At 39.1% G+C, this 22,373-nt stretch overlaps 1 protein-coding gene across 4 annotated transcripts; it reads left to right on the top strand.

Moving 5' to 3' along the window:
- Nucleotides 1-23: 23 nt before the first annotated feature.
- On the top strand, nt 24-21,699 carry ccdc125 (coiled-coil domain containing 125). Of its 4 annotated transcripts, none has more exons than XM_012957023.3 (12): nt 24-123; nt 4,904-5,245; nt 7,609-7,667; nt 8,222-8,308; nt 10,229-10,306; nt 12,583-12,668; nt 14,429-14,511; nt 15,346-15,461; nt 17,690-17,791; nt 18,384-18,561; nt 18,937-19,070; nt 20,271-21,699. In XM_012957023.3, exons 2-12 carry the CDS (start codon nt 4,936-4,938, stop codon nt 20,631-20,633), a joined length of 1,596 nt encoding a protein of 531 aa, XP_012812477.1. In that variant the 5' UTR covers nt 24-123; nt 4,904-4,935; the 3' UTR covers nt 20,634-21,699.
- The last annotated feature ends 674 nt before the right edge of the window (nt 21,700-22,373 follow it).

Here is a 22,373-nt window from a genome sequence, read left to right as displayed (position 1 = left end):
GGAGCAAGAAGAGAGCGCACAGGTAAGTAGCAGCTGCTGTAGAGGCTCGGAGCCGACCCCGCCCTCATTCCGGGCCCTGTGTGACGGAGAGCAGCGCGGCCACGTCTGTGTGTGGGGAGGAAGGTCAGTCAGGGTGGAACAGGGAGGGGCAAGGGCTGCAGGTACCGGCTGGGAACAGGCTTTGCACACTATAGCTGGGGGCACCGAGCAAAAGTGTTTCCGGTAATTCCTTGTTCCTGCTCTCACGGCCGGGTTTCCACGAAGTACAGGGAGCGCTTAGTAACGCTGGGCTCTCAGGCTGCGGAGCTGCTCGGCCGATAGGCAGGAAATCACAAGTGGTGGCAGCTGGGAGATCCCGGGCAGCTCAGGTGGGAAATGCGCTTCCTCCCATCGCACACACTCTACTATCTAACAAGCTGCATTCTCCTATGGCCCTTATTGCATAGACGCAGACTGCTCTTCCGCTTCTTATATACCGCACTGTCCCAGAACTCTGTATATACCTTTCTGCTTCTTATATACCGCACTGTCCCAGAACTCTGTATATACCTTTCTGTTTCTTATATACCGCACTGTCCCAGAACTCTGTATATACCTTTCTGCTTCTTATATACCGCACTGTCCCAGAACTCTGTATATACCTTTCTGCTTCTTATATACCGCACTGTCCCAGAACTCTGTATATACCTTTCTGCTTCTTATATACCGCACTGTCCCAGAACTCTGTATATACCTTTCTGCTTCTTATATACCACACTGTCACAGAACTCTGTATATACCTTTCTGCTTCTTATATACCGCACTGTCCCAGAACTCTGTATATACCTTTCTGCTTCTTATATACCGCACTGTCCCAGAACTCTGTATATACCTTTCTGCTTCTTATATACCCACTGTCCCAGAACTCTGTATATACCTTTCTGCTTCTTATATACTGCGCTGTCACAGAACTCTGTATATATAATATAAACGCGAACTATCTACTGAATGGTAGTGTGTTGGGGGTATCCTTAATGGAGAAGGATCTAGGGGTTTTTGTAGATAACAAGTTGTCTAATTCCAGGCAGTGTCATTCTGTGGCTACTACAGCAAATAAAGTGCTGTCTTGTATAAAAAAGGGCATTGACTCAAGGGATGAGAACATAATTTTGCCCCTTTATAGGTCCCTGGTAAGGCCTCACCTTGAGTATGCGGTGCAGTTTTGGGCTCCAGTCCTTAAAGGAACAGTAACACCAAAAAATGAAAGTGTTTTAAAATAATTAAAATATAATGTACAGTTGCCCTGCACTGGTAAAACTGGTAAGTTTGCAACAGAAACCCTACTATAGTTTATATAAATGAGCTGCTGTGTCAACACGGGGGCAGCCATTGAAGCTGGGAAATAGGAGAAAAGGCACAGGCACATAGCAGATAACAGATAAGCTTTGTAGAATATAATGGGGTTTTATTTGTTATCTGCTAAGTAATGTGTGCCTTTTCTCCTGTAAATGGCTGCCCCCATGGTTACACAGAAGCTTTATTATATAAACTATAGTAGTCTTTCTAATGAAAACACACCAGTTGTACCAGTGCAGGGCAGCATTTCATTATATAGTAATTACTTTTATACACTTTCATTTTTTGGTGTTACTGTCCCTTTAAGAAGGATATTAATGAGCTGGAGAGAGTGCAGAGACGTGCAACTAAACTGGTAAAGGGGATGGAAGATTTAAACTATGAGGTGAGACTGTCGAGGTTGGGGTTGTTTTCTCTGAAAAAGAGGCGCTTGCGAGGGGACATGATAACTCTGTACAAGTACATTAGAGGGGATTATAGGCAGATGGGGGATGTTCTTTTTTTGCCATAAAAACAATCAGCGCACCAGAGGTTACCCCTTTAGATTAGAGGAACAGAGCTTCCATTTGAAGCAGCGTAGGTGGTTTTTCACGGTGAGGGCAGTGAGGTTGGGGAATGCCCTTCCTAGTGATGTGGTAATGGCAGACTCTGTTAATGCCTTTAAGAGGGGCCTGGATGAGTTCTTGATCAATCAGAATATCCAAGGCTATTGTGATACTAATATCTACAGTTAGTACTAGTGGTTGTATATATAGTGTATGTATGTGAGTGTATAGATTGGTAGGTGTGGGTTAAGTGTGCTGGGTTTACTTGGATGGGTTGAACTTGATGGACACTGGTCTTTTTTCCACCCTATGTAACTATATAACTTTCTGCTTCCTTTATACCGCACTGTATGCAGTGCAGTTTTGGGCTCCAGTCCTTAAGAGGGATATTAATGAGCTGGAGAAAGTGCAGAGACGTGCAACTAAACTGGTTAAGGGGATGGAAGATTTAAACTATGAGGTGAGACTGTCGAGGTTGGGGTTGTTCTCTCTGGAAAAGAGGCGCTTGCGAGGGGACATGATTACTCTGTACAAGTACATTAGAGGGGATTATAGGCAGTTGGGGGATGTTCTTTTTTCCCATAAAAACAATCCGCGCACCAGAGGTCACCCCTTTAGATTAGAGGAAAGGAGCTTCCATTTGAAGCAGCGTAGGTGGTTTTTCACGGTGAGGGCAGTGAGGTTGTGGAATGCCCTTCCTAGTGATGTGGTAATGGCAGACTCTGTTAATGCCTTTAAGAGGGGCCTGGATGAGTTCTTGATCAATCAGAATATCCAAGGCTATTGTGATACTAATATCTACAGTTAGTACTAGTGGTTGTATATATAGTGTATGTATGTGAGTGTATAGATTGGTAGGTGTGGGTTAAGTGTGCTGGGTTTACTTGGATGGGTTGAACTTGATGGACACTGGTCTTTTTTCCACCCTATGTAACTATGTAACTGTCACAGAACTCTGTATATACCTTTCTGCTTCTTTTATACCACACTGTCACAGAACTCTGTATATACCTTTCTGCTTCCTATATACTGCACTGTATAATCAGACTGTATAGTTATGGATATGCTTTATGTATTTCTGCTGATACTTCCAGGTCCAAGAGCAAAGTATATACAGTTGCTTATGGATCTGATTTCCCTTATTGCAGAGTAAACAGCAGGGAACACAATCTGGCGGTTTAGAGGAAATCCCTGTATTTCCTGGTTAAGCTGTGTTTTGTTATGATTAGGGAAGCCACCTTTGCCTGCCGTAAGCACAAAGTATGATACTACACAATTCCCTGCCTCTGGGACACACAGAATAGAACAAGAAAACACTACACAGAATTTGCTAAAAGTTCCAACAACTCAGTTTTTCTAGAATATTTGTTCCAAAAATATATATAATTTAATATAATGACTTTTGCATTGTAAAATAACATTTTTATTCTTTGTCAGAGTGGAACTGTGCTTTCATGTATGACCTACTTTATAGACAATTATAGGAACGTTTTATAGAGAGTAACAGGCAAGTTTTGTTTTGTTTTTTTTTAAACTAGAGCTGTGGCAGTTATTGCAGTTCAAATGTGCCTCTATTGTGTGGCAGTATGGCAGCTCATATTATATTTATCTTATGACTTGTAAAATGAAAGCAAAGACATGATTAGTAGCTGCTGGCAATTACACGTGTTCAATTTAGCAAAACATATATATGCACAAACATAAATAAGAAGAGACATATTTTTGTGTAGATAGTCTGCTTTGGGGTTATACCATTCTGTATATTTAGTGTAATAGAAATGGAAAATAACATTTATGCAGAAGCAGTATGTTTTCTTTTAAATGTTTTAGGCCTTTTCGATTTTGTAGGGGTTGTAGGACCGCAAGTGCGAATCTTAATTTCTAATTTCTGAGTAAATATTTTGGATGTGGCATCAGTCTATAAATGGATTCTGAGACAAATTTAGCCGGTGTATGGGTGGGCAGAGTTGGGCAGCAGGAGAGAAGTGGAAAGTATGGTGAATAAGCCCGCCAGTCTGAATGTGTGGGTGAAGTTACTAACTAGAAAAATACCAGAAGTACAGATCTGTCTGTCTAATAACAACAAACTGTTATTCACCATAAAGGGCACATCACATTTCTGTGTATACAGAGCCAGGGAGTAGGACATAAGTAAGAGAGCACTTAAAGAGGATGTAATTCCAACACTTTTGCTAATGAAAGATAATCAGCATTCCACTGTACATTTATTAGAAAATTAAAATGTAATTGTAAATATAACTGCCATTGAACGTGGAATCTGTATGTCCCTTTCTATTGCCTGCAGTGCTTGTTGTGACTTTTGAAGCCAGCTGATTAACAGACCTCTGAAAAGAAAACAAAACCAGCAATGTATAAATGGAGAGAAAAAACTGATTTCAGTTGCAATTACATTTACAATTAACTGAACTCCACTGGATTTTTTAAATCAATGTATATTGAAAAGCTGCTTAGAATTCCATTTTCATTCATCAGGCAAAATGTTTTTAGATTTACCACAATCATTTTTAATGAAACCAGTAATCAGTGATATTTACTAGTGTCCATCTATTTGTAAAGGGAAAGCAGACTGTTAAAATGTGAGACTGCAAATACAAAACAGACATTTTTAGTGCTTACTTCAGATACTGCCAGCACGGGCAAGGGCTGTTATTGTTTGCTTTATACTATTGTATTAAAGGAGACATTTTACATAAAGTTCAAATTCAGTTATAATATTCATCCTCCCTCAAAATGTGAAATGATGCAGAAAAATTATGTTTTGAAAGCATTTTACCTTCTAAAACTGTCATTATATGAACCCATATTTGAACCCAAAGGTAGTAAAATAAAAGCACTTACTTCTTTTTTACGTGGTTTAGTGCATTGTAAAAATTTATGGTATATGTCCCCTTTAATGATGATTCTGCTGCTGCTGTTTACTGGTGGGTAAACGTAGAAATTGTTACTGTAATGACAGAAATGTGTCACCTCAAACAGTATTACTTACCTTTAATTCTTTACAGGTAATTGCGTTGGACTGCATTTGCGTGTGACTATGAGCGATGCACTTTCTGCAGGGAGAGTCTGCCATTCTGAGGAGGAAGAAGACTTTATGGCCGGGGGAGACTTAGGGGAAGGTTTTGGGAGAAAGCCGGGAGGCCTATATGACGGATCAGTGGATGCCATGGCAGAAACATTTAAAATAAGAAGGGTGTCAGACAATCATGGTCACTATCAGCTTGTGAAGAAGGGGGAAGATTCTGGAACAGCAAGTTGTTCTGTGTTAAGAAACAATGCCTCTGAGGCCAAGACCACCCATAAGTTTGGGCATGTAGGATACTCACGATGCAGAAAGAACAGTATAGGTAAGTGATGTTTTCTTAGTTTTTCAAAATTCCAAGTTATCCATTTTTTCTGTATGTATGGTATAGTGTATATAATAGTGAATATATTGATTTTATTTTAAAGTTGGATGACCTTTGATGGTTATCCCCTGTGTTCCCTGTTTCTTCCCTAATAGTTATTAGCCTTATTAATGTTGCAGAAAGATCAACTGCAATCCCAAGCCTTTTTTGCTTGTATGAATAGATGAGCAAGGAGCACTTATTAAAAGGGCTTTCTATCCCGCCCTAATGCTGGTCTTACAACCAGTTAGACAGGAACCCAATGTGGAGAAGCTAAGCCTCTAATTTATACATCTATACTGCATTGTGCTAGTGTCTCTTTAGAATCCTGGATAGGGAGAGTGTGTTTTACAACATGTGTTTGGTGAGACAACACTATATTTTGTTGATGCATATTATATTCTGACTGCCACATATATATATCTATTCATTTTGTATGTAAGGGAATATAATATTTCATTACTTGTGTAAGGCCAATCCATGCTGTAATAGAAACTAATTACTGTGCCTGAGGTCTTTTTTGGACCATGACATAATGCATACTGAATCGACCTAGGATAGTTTAAGAACTCTGGACTTTCTAAATATGACTAAACATGGCTTTTCTTCTCATAGGGTTTTGCTTATTCTACTTGTGCCGTGTACATAGCAATTACCATGCTATGGTCAATAAATCTTTGAGCTAGCATTTATTAAAGTTACAGGACTGGCTATTTGTGCACATTCTTAGTGCTGTACACAAGTAGACATCTAGCATGGAAAATAATTGTTTTCTTGGGGTTATTTACAAACATAGGTGCTGCAGAATATGTTAGCCATTATAAATGTAAATAAATAAATAGGTGGTAAATTGCTAATTGGTTCCTTTAGGCAACGGAACTTGTGCAATTTAGCACTTACGTTAGTAAATAATGCCTGCAATCTCTCTTTTATCATTAGACTAAGCACTTCCACAGTCCATTGAAGGCAATTATTTTTCTGAGGGAGAGTCTAGTATTTTTGGCTATGGCCAATTAATGGGTTAAACACAGATTACTCCACATATGTGGTCTTACGTTATCTATATTATTGCATATTTTATACCCTGACCAGCAGTTAGGAGGCTACTGCACCATGTCTACTTTTTGCAAGATTTTTTGTGAGAACCACATCTATTGGTAATCTGCCAATGCATTCTACACTTGCAGATATGGCACATCAGGCTACATATGGCTACTAAGACTTATGTTACACGCATCTCGTGGCAAAACTGCCAATCTGCACCGATCCGCACTGTTCAGTAAGGCAGACATCTGTCTAGCAATACTCACATGGGGCTGGTTTCTGCAAAAAATGCACACTTCAAGGTTTTTACCCTATGTAAGTATTGACAGGCAGACACCATGTCTCCTAGAATTTAATGAACAGGGTGCAGATTAGAGAAAATAGACAAAAAAAACAAAAAGACTTTGCAAAGAAGAGCCAGTGCTAAATGATGAATGATTTAGGTACAAAAATAATTTTGTGACTTCTGCCCCTATGTCTTAAGGGATAACAAATAACAATAAAGCAGTTTCTTGTGCCTACCTACCTGCCTTTCTGCTTGCCTTTCTCTCAGCCCTTCTATACAATTCACTCTTCTTATCTTTTTTATTTCTTCTCTTTATTTCTTCCTATCCACTTCCCTTTCTTCCAACTTTTCTTTTTCCAACCTTCGCTCTTTTCTGGAAACTTCTCTGTTCTACGTTTTCCTTCTGCTCTCCATGTTTACTCTCAGTTTCTTATATATTAAACACCTCTTCTTATATCTTTTTTTCCTTTCTCTCTGCTTCATCTTATATCCACCTCTTTCTCCGCTTCTGCTCTCCAAGTCTCCATGGTACCTAGTATTCTCTGAATCCCTGGCATCCAGTGGCAGAGAGATGCAGGGAGGTCGTCTGGGCCACAATGAAGAACAAGGGGAAGAATGAAGGAAGCTGGGTCAAGCATAAAGATTAAAGATGGCCATGCGTTCCACAGGGGAATGCACAGTGATGTTTTACAGTATTCATGCCATATGGTATGTATGGCAGAGCTTGGTCGGTGGGGCCCTGGGGCCCAGCAGGGAGGTGGGCCCAGAAGAAAGAGAGGCATTATGGAAGGGATTGCACATCAGTGGTGGTGGCAAAGGAGTAGTATAGCAAAGGGCAGTGAGCGAGGCTCAGCAGTACCAGGTCCTACCCGGAATGTTCCCAGAAGGACTCTGCTCATAGTATCAAATATTTGCTATAAAAGCATCAATGGGCTACTGTGCCTAAAACTTTTCTGTATCTTACTTCACATGTAATTAATGTTTCTGTGTACAGATGCAAATTTGGAAGTGTCCAGTGAAGATCTGAGGCAGCAGGTTCAAGAATTAACAGAAGTTAGTAATGTGTCTCCATGTGTTGTGTTTGTGTAACTTCCCCACTAATATGCTGTCATAAACATTTTGCTTTATTTTCCAAAAAGAAAAAAGTATCCGCACACTATGATGTGACACTGCCACTCACAATTTGTGGCAGATCATAGTTTAATTAATCAGATTATTGATGAATCTCTAATAGCACCCAACATTCTTCAGTTTCAGGACTAATTCCTTAACTTTAATTAGCACTCACTGCTTGCATGGTTTACATGTGTTTCTTTCTTTTACATAACAACGTAATTGGAGCAGTCTCCTTGGGTGTTGTTATCTGTAGCAAAAGTTTGCCATAAGGGTAGCCGCACATGGTGCGATTCCACAGGGACTGTCCTTGAGCATTTTCCAGCTCAGCTGATAGATGACAAAAAGCACAGAATTGGATCTTTTCCTTCACTCCTCAGTGATTTTGATTGTGCTCTAAATTTCTTATTCTAAAAATATCAACAGTTGGAACAAAGTTTTCCTTTATAGTCTTGGGGAAAAAATCTTAAGTAATATCATTATTTACTTTTTAGGAGGTAGATTTTTTAAGAATAGAACTTGAGGCATCGCAGAGGCAACTTAATGGAAAAGATGAAGCACTAAAGCTGTTACAAAGCATGGTGAGTGTTTATGTTTACTGACTGGATAAAATGGGGGTGAAAGAAGGCACTTCTGTTATTACTGCTAACGTTTGGTTCTCCATAGCAGCATGGCAAACCTTTCCCTGTTTGCCTGACAAACTACAGATTTGCAGTGAGAGATCACTTGCTGCTAGGTTCTGGCCTCAGTTAGCTCAGTGTTCCCACTGCTGACACACATGCTTGTCATGTATTTAAAAATTATCCTAAACTGCGCCATGACCAAGTGTTTCATGCATGCAACAGAGATTGCCTTCACTTTATGTATGGTATGCATTATAGATTTCCGCAGTACTCTAATTACTGTATAACCATTGGTGTCTAGTACATTATATACCATGTTCTGGCTTTAACAGCTATTAAATCATGAGGGAAGCCATGCTGGGTATGATGCTTGAGCCCTATGGAGAGGCACACCCAAGACACACCTATGATTCTCCCAATGCGACTTACATTTTCTTGCTATGTGTTTAGTTATTTGCCCTGGTGATGAAAAAATTCCATTTAACCATTTAACTTTCAGCAATACCCTGAATCCTAATTACTGAAAAGTCACAGGAGAAAAATAAAGTTACTCAATAAAACCTTATTGGCCAAATGGGTATAATTGCATATGTTGCTTTCTTTGTAAATGTTAGGGATAGACCATAGTTCATACATCTGGTTTAACCAGTTTCTCTGGTATTTAATTCTATTCACCTGGATTCTGTAGCTTCCTACGTCATTGAAACTATTCCATTAAAGGAATGGTATGACCACTCTAAAGGAAAAGTATTCCTCCTGTTATTTGAAGGGAGCAGCTTTTGGGCAGCTCTTTCATAGAGTATAGCAAGCTGGTCTGCTGATTTGAGCTTGATGAATGGGACTAAATAAGCCCTTGTATATCCCTCCTTCAGCATGAGAGTGTCTGAGACACGGGGGCAGATCTCAAACATAAAATGGTTGTATGTAGGAGCTGCTATGTGGCCCTATGTGACAGACAACTAAAGGCAAAAATGGGCTGTGTAAATATTAACATGTAGTATTCCTCCCATAATTTAAATAATACAGTCACACCAAATATATCTGAGAATGAAAAGTCTGTTAATGTTGCATCACCTTGTAAACTGAAATTTTGAATGGACCTGATTTTTCCTTATTGCACGTTAGAGTACTGCAGGGGTCCTCTGCATTCACCAATTGTCAGTGTATATATAGGGGGTTAAGACAATCTGTGCATTAAGCTACCAAATAATGTTCTCCTTTTTAAACAAAACAAGGATTGTTTGTCCATATATTGCAATATATTCAAGCTGGCCAGCTATGTCAAAGCCATCCCCAGTCTGGCCAGTCCTACACTCACTTTTATCTGATTTATTAAGAATTCTACTGCTTCATTATACATTTGACAAAGGGACTGAATTTTAACTGCAGCTTACTTGTTTACTTGCTTCTAGGTTAAAACCCCCAAAACGTCTTCATGCTGAGATCAGCCAGTAAGAGCAGGGGAAATCTGCCAGAGACTCACAACATGAATGTGTTGGTTGGAGCATGAAAAAAGGATAGGTTAAAAAATTCACAGATAAACCATTAAATATTTAAACAGCTGTAAGAAAAATAGGGAATATATATCTACTACAGTTTAGTTGATTTTTTGCAATAGCAAACATTCCCCTTTAAAAGTAATGTTTAGTCTTAAGATTACAGTGTACTTAGGCTAAATATCACGTTGCATTGGTCACAGATTTCTTCACACAGGGAACATTGGTAAGAGCAATGTCAGACGTGGGCACTTGTTGCCTGAGATTCTGCCTGTCCGTGTGAATGTAGTCCTAATATCAATCTTTTGTTGAACTCTCCCTGATATCTGATAAATGCAAGGCACCACTCTGATCTCTGCATTGAAAATGTTTTCTTTCTCAGGCTATGCTTGATAAAGCCACAAGTCACACAAAAGAAATGCTTCAAAAGGCTGAGCAGGAACGGAGAACTTTGGAAAAGGTGAGATAATGCATAGGCTGTTTTCTGTGGAACAGCCGAACCACAAGTTTCTTTGTGCCAGTGACATGCAGGACAGAGGGTACAATTTTCTGGCAATAGTCACTCTTGGAGTGGGGCTAGCTTTGCTTCCTGTTGGTGACTTGCAGACCAAAGCCGAAATCAACACACAACAGGGGCCATTGCTATTTAGGCAATGTTTGCCTTACACCTTAAAATTAAGATGGGCAGAAAAATCATAAACAATATGTGCTTTTTGAAATAAATGGTTTATGCCAATTTACTATTGTTGGGCTGTAGAGATGTCTAGCTATACAAATCACCTCTTGTGGTATTTCTTACTTTTACCTTGTATATAAATTAATGAAGATAAAAGCCTAACAGATGTGTTAGCCAATGAGGAGGCTACCTAATTACTAATGGCGTCTGCACTTATGAGCACTTATACATTCTATTTCGCATGGGCAACTTCTGCCTTTAGCTAATGTTTGAAGGTGCTGGCCTACCCAGGGTCGCTCAAGGTAACAACCTCAGGTGGCACTGAGCAGCCAGTAACCAGGGGTGGCAAAAAGCCCCTGGGCCCAACAAGGTTTTAGGGCAGGGGTCCCCAACCTTTCTTATTCAGGAGCCACAGTCAGATGTAAAAAGTCTTGGAGAGCAACACATAAAAATTAATGGAGGGCTAAGATTGGCTATTAGGAAGCCTCTATGTACCCTATCAACTTACAGGGGGCTTTATTTGGTAGTAAAGCTTGTTTTTATTCAACCAAAACTCCAAGGGTAATCCGGATAAGGGGTCTTTCCATATTTTAAATCTCCATAACTTAAGTCTACTAAAAAATCTGTAAAACATTAATAAACCCAATAGGATTGTTTTGCATCCAATAAGGATTAATTATATCTTAGCTGGTATCAAATACAGGGCACTGTTTTAGTATTACAGAGAAAAAGAAAATCAATTTAAAAAAATCTGAATTATTTCATTAAAATGGAGTCTATGGGAGACGGGCTTTCCATAATTCTGAGCTTTCTGGATAACGGGGTTCTGGATAAGGGATCCCATACCGGTACCTGGTTTGAGGCCACTGAGCACAACGTGCAAGGGGCTAAGGTGAAACATGTTGCTCTCGAGCCACTGATTGGGGGTTCACCACTTTAGGGGCACTCCAAAAGGAGGAGTTGGGGCACAAGCTTTTTATAAGAAATCAGGGAAAAATGAGAAGTATGAGAACTATGATTCTTTCACCAATCATTACAAAATCAGCACAATTAGAATTCACACTGCAATGCTGCATGGGGTTATGTTTTTATCAGCACTGTGTGCCTTTAACAGTATTATGCACACAGAGGGAACAGCTGTGTCCTGCCAAGGTGCGGCATGAATAAATACACAGCAGGGTTTTTCTACTAGCGGCTAAGTCATCACTGGCTTCCATGTGGCACTGCGTAGGACCCATGTGCTGTGGAGTCTGGCTATGGCACATCTGAATAATAGGTCCATGCTGGCTTGTGGCCTGAATTAACGGTGTACAGGACCAGTGAGGACATTTTAGGAGGCCTAATTTAAAATAAACACATCTAAATCAGTATACTGGATAGGATCCTTGAATGATTATAATTACTTACGCTTAATTTTAGCATACCCATCCATGACACGTTGGACCTGTGTAAAGGTGATAGGTCTCTGATTGCTAAAATAATATCAGGTATAGGATCTATTATTTGGAATGCTTGGGATCTGAGGTTTTTCAGATACGGGATCATTCTGTAATTTGGATCACCATTTCTTAGGTCTGCTAAAACTAATTTCAACATGAAATAAACCCAATAGGATTGTTTTGGCACCAATATCAAATCACTAAAATTATCTGTGTGTAGGTGAAATAAGTCTAAAGCAACTGGACTTTTTTTAAAAAAACATTTCTCCACTTATCCAAGCAGCTTTCTTCAGTTCAACTGCTGGGATAAGCAATAAAACATTTTCAGGCCAGTTGCTTTAGAATTATTTCTACTAGATACTGTATATCATGATCTGAGTAAATAAAACTCTTCATAGTCATAGACATTATCTGCTTAAAATGGACTCTATTGGAGATAGCCTTCCTGTAATTCAGAGCTTTCTGGATAAGGGATCCAATATCTGTACATTGATTGTCCTGAGCTAAAGATAAAGCCTTGAGCGTATGAAACCACTGTTTTATGCTTCAGTATGGGACTTTACAAGAGGCCCAAACAATTGAGATTTTTTACAGATCTTCTGTGTTTCTGCTCTTCCCTAGGAGATCAGTGTTTTGGAATGGGAAATTCAGTTTGATCAGGTCAGACTTAAAAACATGGAAGAAACTTGGAAAGAAAAGTATGAGCGGTATGTAAGGCTGTGTTCCAGTACTTTTGTTTCACACTATGGGAAAGGTGTGAGTAAACATGGTTAGACTTTGACCATGGAAACAGCAGGCTGTTTAAAATACGCTAATGGGTGTTTCCTTGGCACACTGTAGTTAAAAGATTGAAAGCAAAAATCAATTCCTGTTCAGATAGATATCCTTTTTCTGTGTATGTTTCTCTTAGGGTGAAGACACACAGAGCTACTTAGTAGCAGCTACTTTTTTATGGCTACTAAATGGCAGAAAATACCCTGCCATAGACAATACTGAGAATTGCCTCTGCGAAAACACACGTAGAGATGATTTTCAGTAAATGATCAGCATTGTCTGTTATAGTAGCCGTGACAGGAACTGCTACTAGTAGCTCCTTGTGTCTTCACCCTTAAAGAGGAACTTTGCAATAAAAAGATCACCACACTGTAGTGGATGTTTACTAAACACTTTTAGCAAATATAGTGACAGCAACAAAACATTTCCAGTGTAAAGATATGATTTAGAGCCTTATCTGACATTTTGCAAAACAGAAAAACGACATTTCATGTTATTTAAACTGGTTTTCAGCTTTTTGTTTAAGTTGACCACCTTATTCTACTGATGAAATTACCTTTTCTCACATATTATTATGTGCTGCCCTGTCCAGAAGAAGTCGGAGCTCTAAAAAACCTTATATGCTTTGAAAGGTTCAAAGACTTTTTTATGTACATTTAAAAAAAAAGAAAGTAAAGCAGGCCTTTAATAGAAACAATTAAAGATATTCATGTTGTATCTACTAGTTGTAGCCATGTTAGTACCATAAAGTTTGAGAGAGACAACCTAAAAAAAAATCTCCCCTTTTTTTACAGAAAGAATAGCCTTTAGATGTGGTGGGGACCATATCAAGAACTTTTATGAATAGCAACATATCAACTGTAAATTTTTAGAAAATCAGAAAAGGTGGCCCAGTTAGTTTATTTTTGGACAATACTCACATATAGAGCCAAGGGACAAACTTGCAGCTTAACTACAGTGTTGCTATCTTTAGGCTAATGCCACACGAAGCGTAGGGCTGAAATTTTCGGCAAGCGGATAAACGCTTGCCGAAAATTCAGCCCTACGCCTCCTACTTGTGCCTGCACCCGAATGAATGGGATACGCTCGGGTGCAGGCACATGTACCCGATATACGCATGAAAACGCGAGACTTTGCATTCTCTCGCGTTTTCATGCGTATATCGGCTACATGTGCCTGCACCCGAGCGTATTCCATTCATTCGGGTGCAGGCACAAGTAGCAGGCGTAGGGCTGATTTTTCAGCAAGCGTTTTTCCGCTTGCCGAAAAAATCAGCCCTACGCCGCGTGTGGCATTAGCCTTATTATTTTAAAGTACTCCTAATTACAGCAGAGCTGTGCACAGGTATTCAGGCCCACCTGGGTACCCACCTGTAGAGCTTCTTATCTAATTTGATGCCTAAGGCACTGCTGTGTTGCAGCAAGTGCACTACTTGCAAATAGTTTGTATGTTGAGCCTGTACTTTTGTAGGTTTCAGGTCTCCTTTTCATGATACAATTGACCATAGTGCGAGTGAATGGTATAGAGATTACAGCTCCACTGGGGCAGGGATGCTGGGTAATGCTTTGAATGATGCATCATGATTTCTGTAAAGAACTCGAGAACATGTCAGCGCTATATGAGTAAAGAATAATATTAATAATATTGTCATGCATTTGAATAGAAAATAAGAAAATAATTACTTTTTATTTAGAGTGCTCTGTGAAAACGTGACAATGAAAGAAAGTCTAGAGTTACGGACAAATGAAATTAAGGCTCTGAAATCTGAGAATACAAGTAAGCATGGAATATATTGTACTGTTTTTACATGTGTTTGGGGAAGGGTTGCAAGGTTTATAGGAATTTGCACAGCCCTCATTATAGGCTTGTACTGTAAATGTGTGTTGATGTCTGCAACTAAGGCTTGCCAACTTGCCCCCAACTTGAATTGCTGCAGGTCTCTATGCTCCAGTCTCTGCCTGTGTTGGTGATGCTGGGCTTTACAGGGCCTTGTACTTACTGCCTGCCCTATAGCAGGAGGTATGGACAAGGCTGGAATATGCCTGCTGGCACTATGTTTTGCACCAGATATTTTTTATCCACCACGAGGTGCAGAGTTAAGAAAGAGTGCGCCCTTAACCAGCACTAAGTTGTGCACTCTTGTGTTCTTTAGTGCTTTTTCCCAAGTAAATGACTTGTGTTCGCTTGTGTATTTGAACTCTACTGTCATACTCTCAAATCCTACACTGATCACTGCCCAAATCTTAGTTGTTCTAAATACTACCCTCTATGCAAAAAGCTCACTTACTACTGTCATCTCTCTGCACAGTGCCTCCTGCTTAAGGTACTGTTTAACCCTTGTCCAACATGAATTCAATATTTTTTCACTTTCAGACCATAATGTTCCTGCTCAGCAGGTTTGCATTTTAGTATGTAATATAAGGTTTATATAACTGCCAACAAACTCTCACTTGCTTGCCTAACTTATTTTTGTTAATTAAAAAAGGTACAAATGCCATGTTATTGCGGATGTTTGGGCTTAGGGTTTCTGTGGTTTAATCTTGTAATATCTGTCACTTAAGTATTATTGCAATTACAGTACATTTTTAACACATTGTTTGCTTTTTCCAGTTCTAAATCAGCAGTGCCAGGAACTTCTTGCAATGCTCGATGTAAACCAGCAGAAAATATTTCAGGACAACCTGTCTCTAAATAAAACCAGTTTAATGGATGTCACAGCAGTTGAAGTAAGTTAGAAACTGACAATATTATTATAACAATGTTAAGGTGAGGCTATGAAGACCCCATGGACCCTTTTCTGTGTAGAGATCACAAATTTAATACATTTTACTTCACTGCCCCTTGAAATTGTCTGCACTAGCCACAGCATTTTACAGCATCTGTCAGCATCTTTGGATTAAGAAAATAACAGCTGACAGAGTCCTTTTACCCCTTGTCAGCAGCTTACCTAATTTAAGTTTATAGCCCCGTCTTCACCATCTCCACAACTTGTTCTTTCCCTTCTTGCAGTCTGGCCAAGTCCCTGCTCTGTTCCTAGCCCAATCTTGGGGGCAACAGGCAAGACTACCGTCTTGTCAAATCAGGTGACCTGGACTGCCAAGAAACAGACAGGGCTTCACTTCCCAGCTCTTTCTTTTCGGGCAGAATGTGAACCTGTTGGTAAATAAATATTAATAAACAAATGAGGATGTACATTAACCAAAAAAAAAAAAATCTCGCACACTCTCGCAATCTCGCAAAACTGCTGTCTGAATGATCAAAGGGATGCTGGGTGTAATGCTTCAACAGTGTGTTATTATTACCCTGTTATTCAACATTAGAGAGATATCTCAAATGAGAGAGGCATGTTCAGCTCCCAGTCATGTCAACAGGGTGTTAATGTGGCCGTAAAACTGGTGACTCTGTCCATTGAGAAGTCAGCGGCTTATTGGCTCATGTATTGGGGCCCTCACAATTACTTGTCTGACCAATATTAGATCTAGATAACTATCAAGAATGTTACAAATCCTGTTGAGCGAGAATAAAATCAGTGGGTTTATGTGGTATATAGGGAGTAAATGATCAGATCATCTTGATTTAACCCAGCATGCTGGTGCCCAAACTGGATAAGGATCCACTTGTTAAGTGAGCTTATACATATGCATATACATATGTATGCCACCCTTAAATTAAAAACTGTTGGTTTGCAATGTATTTTCGAAGCAGAAATATGGGTCTTCTCCCCCCACCTTTCTTTGCTTTTGGTATTAATTGTGCAAATTCTAGGATTTGCAATGTATTCTCTTAGCTGTAAGGTGTTCATGCACAGAAAACTGGATAGAAAGTGACTAGTACAGAACATTAGTGTGCACACAACTTTCATTCAAGATAGAGAGGAAATAGGCTGCTAATTGTGCTTCTTCAGCAGTGGAAGGTCTCCGGTTGGGTGGCCTTGCATTATGTAATGGTGTGTGCATATTAAAAGCTTTGATAGAAAAATGTTGTATGCCATCTGAGAACAAAACACATGTGAAGCATGCGCCAAAAGTTTATTTTCAGAAGAAAAGTGTTCATGACATTCTGTGGCTTTTAGACCGTGCTCTTGTTAAACTGCAGCACAGAATGCTTGATATGTAAAACCAGTGAAAATTCAACTCTTTGCATCTGCTCAGAGAATGGTGATTGTTGCTCATAAAAGTGCAACATTATACCCAAAGGGAGAATAATTCATGGAGGCTGCAGTTTGGATTACCCTGGTATAATAGGAGGCAATGAAGTTCCTTATCTTTCTCTTTGTGTATAACTGATGAGTGAAACTGGGGCTAAAGGTGGCCATACAAGTAGCAATAATGATATTTCGTGTGACCATTAGTCGCACGAAAGATCGTTCCCACCCTCCACTGATGTTCAAGGCTGAATCATCAGATATGGAGGTAGAAACAATAGAAATTCTACCTCTACCTGCCGATTCAGCCCTGAATGTAGATTTTGCTCCGGCACCTTCAATGGCGCCCGATCAAAATCTTTTAACCTGGCTGATCGACGAGATGACTGATATCCACAGCCTTTTGCGATATTGGTCGCCTCTTCAAGCCGCCATAAACAAGGTTTCGTACAATAATATCGGTGTGAGTATGGGCAGCTTTAAGCTCCAAACACAGCTCTGTTGCAGTTAATAATTATTCACTCATTGCCCTAAAATACAAATGCAGTATTACTTCAAGATACAAGAATCTTGTGTGCTGTAATTTATATTAGACCTAATTATTGAGATATATTTACAGTTAATCAGAATAATGTTTGAATTTGGTAATGTTACACTCATTCTGCTGCAGGTTTTATATTGCAGGAATCTCTGTGACTAGCTTTAAGTGGTAGGGAAGATTTCTGTACATTGCATCACAAAAATTTCCATTCAGAGGTTTGGCAAATGATTATGGAAGGTGTAATACCAAGGGATTTTTGTGTTTATTAGCTTGCAGTGCTTGGGGCCTGTACCTGCGGTGATGGGGGACCCTGTCCCTGTGCCAAAATGTCTTCTGCTACTCGCAAACAGCTGCTTCAGCTCAGGAAGGAGGTACGTATAGCTGCTTAGTACACTTGCATGCATTAGTGTTTTATGTTTCATGGGGCAAGGCATTTAACTGCTCACCCCTATCTTTACACATTTAAAATAATTTATGTTTGTATTAAACAAGAATATTTAATTGGATATAGCAAGCAGACCTAGCAAGTAGCCTAAAGTTATGCAATTTTGGGAAAGATGCTAATGTTGGATGTGGCCTTTTCTCTCCTGACAAGCAAAACACTAATAGATCCCTCCTGTCACTGGGCACACTGAGTGGATTTTGGGTTGAAAACAATGCATGACCCCATGACATGTGGATGCCATTCAGCTGGCATTAGGTACGGGTGGTATTGTTGCTTTCTTGGCTATTGGAGAAGACTTCACATCTGACATTAGTCTATGACAGCTCCTGGCCAAAGAGTTTCTCAGTGCTGACACACTGGCCTTTTGGAACTACAAAACAATGATCGTAACGTAGCACATCACCTGACAAAATCCCTTATGGCCTGGCATACATATGTTATCTGTTGTTTTTTTTTATTTCTTTGGTAATGCACTATGGTGTATGCTACTATATTGTTTCGTCTTTCTGGCTTGGCAGCTTGAAGCAGAGAAGAAAAGTAAAGAGGAAGCATACATTATGGCTGATGGTTTCCGAATTGCCTTTGAGCAGCAGTTGAAGCGTAGAAATGATGTGGGTTTGCAGATAGATGATATGGAGAAGGTCTGTAAGAAGGGAAACAAAAGGTTACCCAACTGGAAGATCCTTAAAGAGAACGGTAATTATTTTAATCTTTTCTGGCCCACATTTACATGTGTTATATATAATGTCGCTAGTGCCACACATAAGGGAACTATATTGATATGTTAATTGCTTCTTTTGCCATATTTCCACCCCTTTTTACCAAGATACTTCCATTGAGCTTTTATGTTCTGCCTGTGCTTGCTTCTCTTTGGATCAGTTGCTTCTATTTCCTCTACAGCAGACTGATGGAGAAACCACAAGCTCCGCAGGGGCAAAGATGCATGTATGATTGAGCATTATCTATAAAGTGCAGTATGTCAGAGCTAAACACAACAGCTAATTTTGTTCAAGTTGAACATACGGGAATCTGTTGCCACTATACTATGCAATAGTACTTTTTTTTTTTTAGGACACCTGTTTTCAAAAGAAGGTTACAAAGGTTTAGGACAAAAATTAAAGAGCATGCTAATTTCACCTGCTGACTGTAAAAATCTAGAATGCTTAGATGAACCCCAAGAAATCCTCAAGATACTCATAGATTTGGTAAGTGTTGCTTTTTTATGTTTTTTTTTTTTTTTTTAACAATGTCCTTAGATTATGCCAGAAAAGCGCAATACAGTATGGATAGGTATCAGTTTCAGTGCATATGAGCAAAGGTTTGGAGAGTTAGTTAAATGCCAGTTTGACCAGCTCCTGAAATGAGGATGTAACCGTAAGAATATGATATATTTAAGCAGGGCTGTGGAGTCGGTAGATAAATTCTCCGACTCCTCAGTTTCTGATACTTCCAACTCCACGACTCCGACTCCTCTGTTTTTAATATGCTAATGTATTTTATACATTCATACAGTCAATGAAAAGCATGCTTCATGGTCACTCAACGTGTGCATTGGGCTTTATTCTTATATCAGAGAAGTAATTAATTATGACTGTTTGTGAATTGGGACATTTAAACTTGCTTTATTTATTTATTTTTTATTCCCATTTTAATTTAGTAGGAGTCAGAGTCGGTTCATTTTTTGCCGATTCCGACTCCAGGTACCCAAAATTCCCTCCGACTCCACAGCCCTGTATTTAAGTATTCAACTGAATTGTAGCACTTCTTATGGGATTCCTATGGGGCAGACTAATAAATGTGGTAAAAAAAAACAACATTTTCTGAAACCTTGAATGGTTGGGATTTATTAAGGAAAGGAAACTCAAAAAGTGCCCAGAAAACTTAGCAAGTAAAAGCTGGTGTAGTTGTACAGAAGTCAATAGGAATATTCTTTTTAAAACCGTTATATCTCCAGTCTACTACAACATTTCAGCTATTGTGATTCTCGCCAGAGCCAGATTTTTTTTTCCCATAAAAAGACGCACATTTAATTATTCAGTTTGAGATCTTAAAGCTAGAAAACGAGAAAAAGATGCCCACGTTTTGTCTTTTTTTTCTCAAACTTCAATTATGATCAGCCTCCCAATGTTTGTCCGTGCCAAATCTAATCTTTAGACTGCTGTGTAAAGCTCTGTTAAGCTAAATGTGACAATTTTTGTCTTACCATTGATGCAATTTCTCAAATTATAATATGCAAATTAGGCTTTGGATTCAAATGTGGTTTTCGGTTAAACCTTTTGTACAGGATTCAGGCATAGGCATTTGGTGGATCTCTAGATATAATAGGGAATAAGCTTTCACAGTTTCTAAACTATATTTTACATATGACCTCACCAATAACACTGCTTTGTACTTGAACTTCACAGCTAAACGATAAAGAAGAGGCACTAGCACATCAACGGAAAGTCAGCTATATGCTTGCACGGACTATGGAAGAGAAGGCAGATCCAGCAACAAGCCCAAAGAGTGAGACTGACGGAGATCTGCATGCAGAAAGTTCACAACAAAACAGTTCAGATACAAGACTGACAACTGACCATTGCACTTGTCCTACATATGGCGATTCATCTGAGAGCAACATATCATTGGAGGAGTCTAAAAGGATTGTTGAAACCGTATTTTCTTCACTGCACAAGGAATTATCACCCAAGCTTGCCTGTGTACAATCTTCCGAGTCAGCTGCTGAGAATGAAGCACAGCCAGTTGGAGTGGGGCACACTGAAACATAGAAGAAATACTAGAACTGTAAATTAAAAAAGCTTACAATTAAACATTTTTTATGTTTGCTGTACAATTCTGAGAGTGCTGCTTGCCAAAGAGGCTTACAGTATATGCACCTAATAGGCATAGTGAACTAGTTCGGCCAGTATATTGAAATATAGAAATATATTTTTTTTCAATGCAATTTTTTCAAATACATTTTTAAAATGTAATATATATTTTTATTCTCATTCAGGTAAGCTCAGATTTGCAATAACATGACTCACAATGAGCACCTGTTGCAACCCAGAAGATGTTCACTGCTGCCAAAACCAGATGGTCAGAATGACCATATGGAGGGGACCAGTTAGACGGTTATACAGCTGCAATATGCCAGACCTGGTACAATAAGCCCAATGCAAAAGTTACATTGTTGGCAGTCTAATCTTCAGACTTTAACTGGAAAATAGTTACATTAATATATTGTATATAAATTAAATTATGTTATTTTAAATGTCTAGAGCAGTGTTCCCATGTTGCTCACCAACCCCTTGGATGTTGCTCCCAGTGGCCTCAAAGCAAGTGCTTATTTTTTATTTCTGGTTAGGAGGCAAGTTTTGGTTGCATAAAAACCCAGTGTAATTGCCAAACAGAGCCTTCTGTAGGCTGCCAGTCCACATAGGGGCTACCAAATAGCCAATTATAGCTTTCATTGGCACCCTCAGGAATCTTTGTCATGCTTGTGTTGCTTTCCAACATTTTTTCCATTTGAATGTGGCTCACGGGTATAAAAGGTTGGGGATCCCTGGCCTACACAGAAGAACTTCAATGCAAGGTAGAATAAAGAGAAATTCGCTATTTGCACATTGCTAAGAATAATTTAGATAAGATAATGGACAATATGTTTACTCTTGTTCCCAGCTGATGATAACCTTGATATTTTATATTTCTGTTGTATTTTGATCAGTAGCAGGTTGTACTTATTTAAGCATTTATGCTTTTCTTATGTGCACTTTGTCAAGGCCATACATCTTCTATTTTTATTATGTCATATTTTGGTGTTTTGCTGTAAAAATAAATGTTTCTCAACCACTTTCTAAATGAGTGTTTGGACAAACCAGGAGTATTTCTGTTGGGGCCCCTGAACACACACACACTCACTCACTTACTCTCTCAATATATATATATACACATTATATAATGTACCTCCTGTTGTAAAATATAAGGATATTATAAGTCAGCGAGGCCGAGTTCTATTATACATGGCACTCACTGGTGATTTTTGATATCCTTATATTTTACAGGTGGTACATAATTTATTATAATACACAAATTTCATATGACAAAAATTACATCGCTGAGCACCATTTCTAATATATATATATATTTTAAAGGCACAAACACCTTTTATGTAAAATAACCTTTCTATGTTTATTTTAGTGCTTAAACTCTGAACCCTTGGAGTTTTTTTGAGATTAAAGTTTACATATCCACATAAACTTCACCTCCCATAATGCACAGCGTATCACTGGTTAACTTAATCAGGACTAAAGGCTGCCAAAGTTAGTAAGTGATACGCTGTGCATTATGGGAGGTGAAGTTTAAGATGTAACCAATAATGGGTTAATGGAAGTCACTATAAAATACCATTAGGGGCCTCTAGAAGGCATTCTTGAGAAAGTATGAAACATGTAGAATTTGCTATGCCGGGAGACCAACTGCTGAAAAAGCGCAGTGAGGCAAGACACTCCGAAACAGAGAGTAGCTGC

Source organism: Xenopus tropicalis, chromosome 1 (assembly GCF_000004195.4).
Source record: "Xenopus tropicalis strain Nigerian chromosome 1, UCB_Xtro_10.0, whole genome shotgun sequence".
Lineage (NCBI taxonomy): Eukaryota > Metazoa > Chordata > Amphibia > Anura > Pipidae > Xenopus > Xenopus tropicalis.
This window is presented reverse-complemented; position numbering and strand designations above follow the sequence as displayed.

Bases quoted from the DNA above. Each gene is read 5' to 3' on its own strand.
- ccdc125 (XM_012957023.3), top strand. From the start codon at position 4,936: ATGAGCGATGCACTTTCTGCAGGGAGAGTCTGCCATTCTGAGGAGGAA. The intron at 7,668-8,221 runs GTTAGTAATGTG...TTTACTTTTTAG, and splicing joins AGGTTCAAGAATTAACAGAA to GAGGTAGATTTTTTAAGAAT. The intron at 17,792-18,383 runs GTACGTATAGCT...CTGGCTTGGCAG, and splicing joins TGCTTCAGCTCAGGAAGGAG to CTTGAAGCAGAGAAGAAAAG.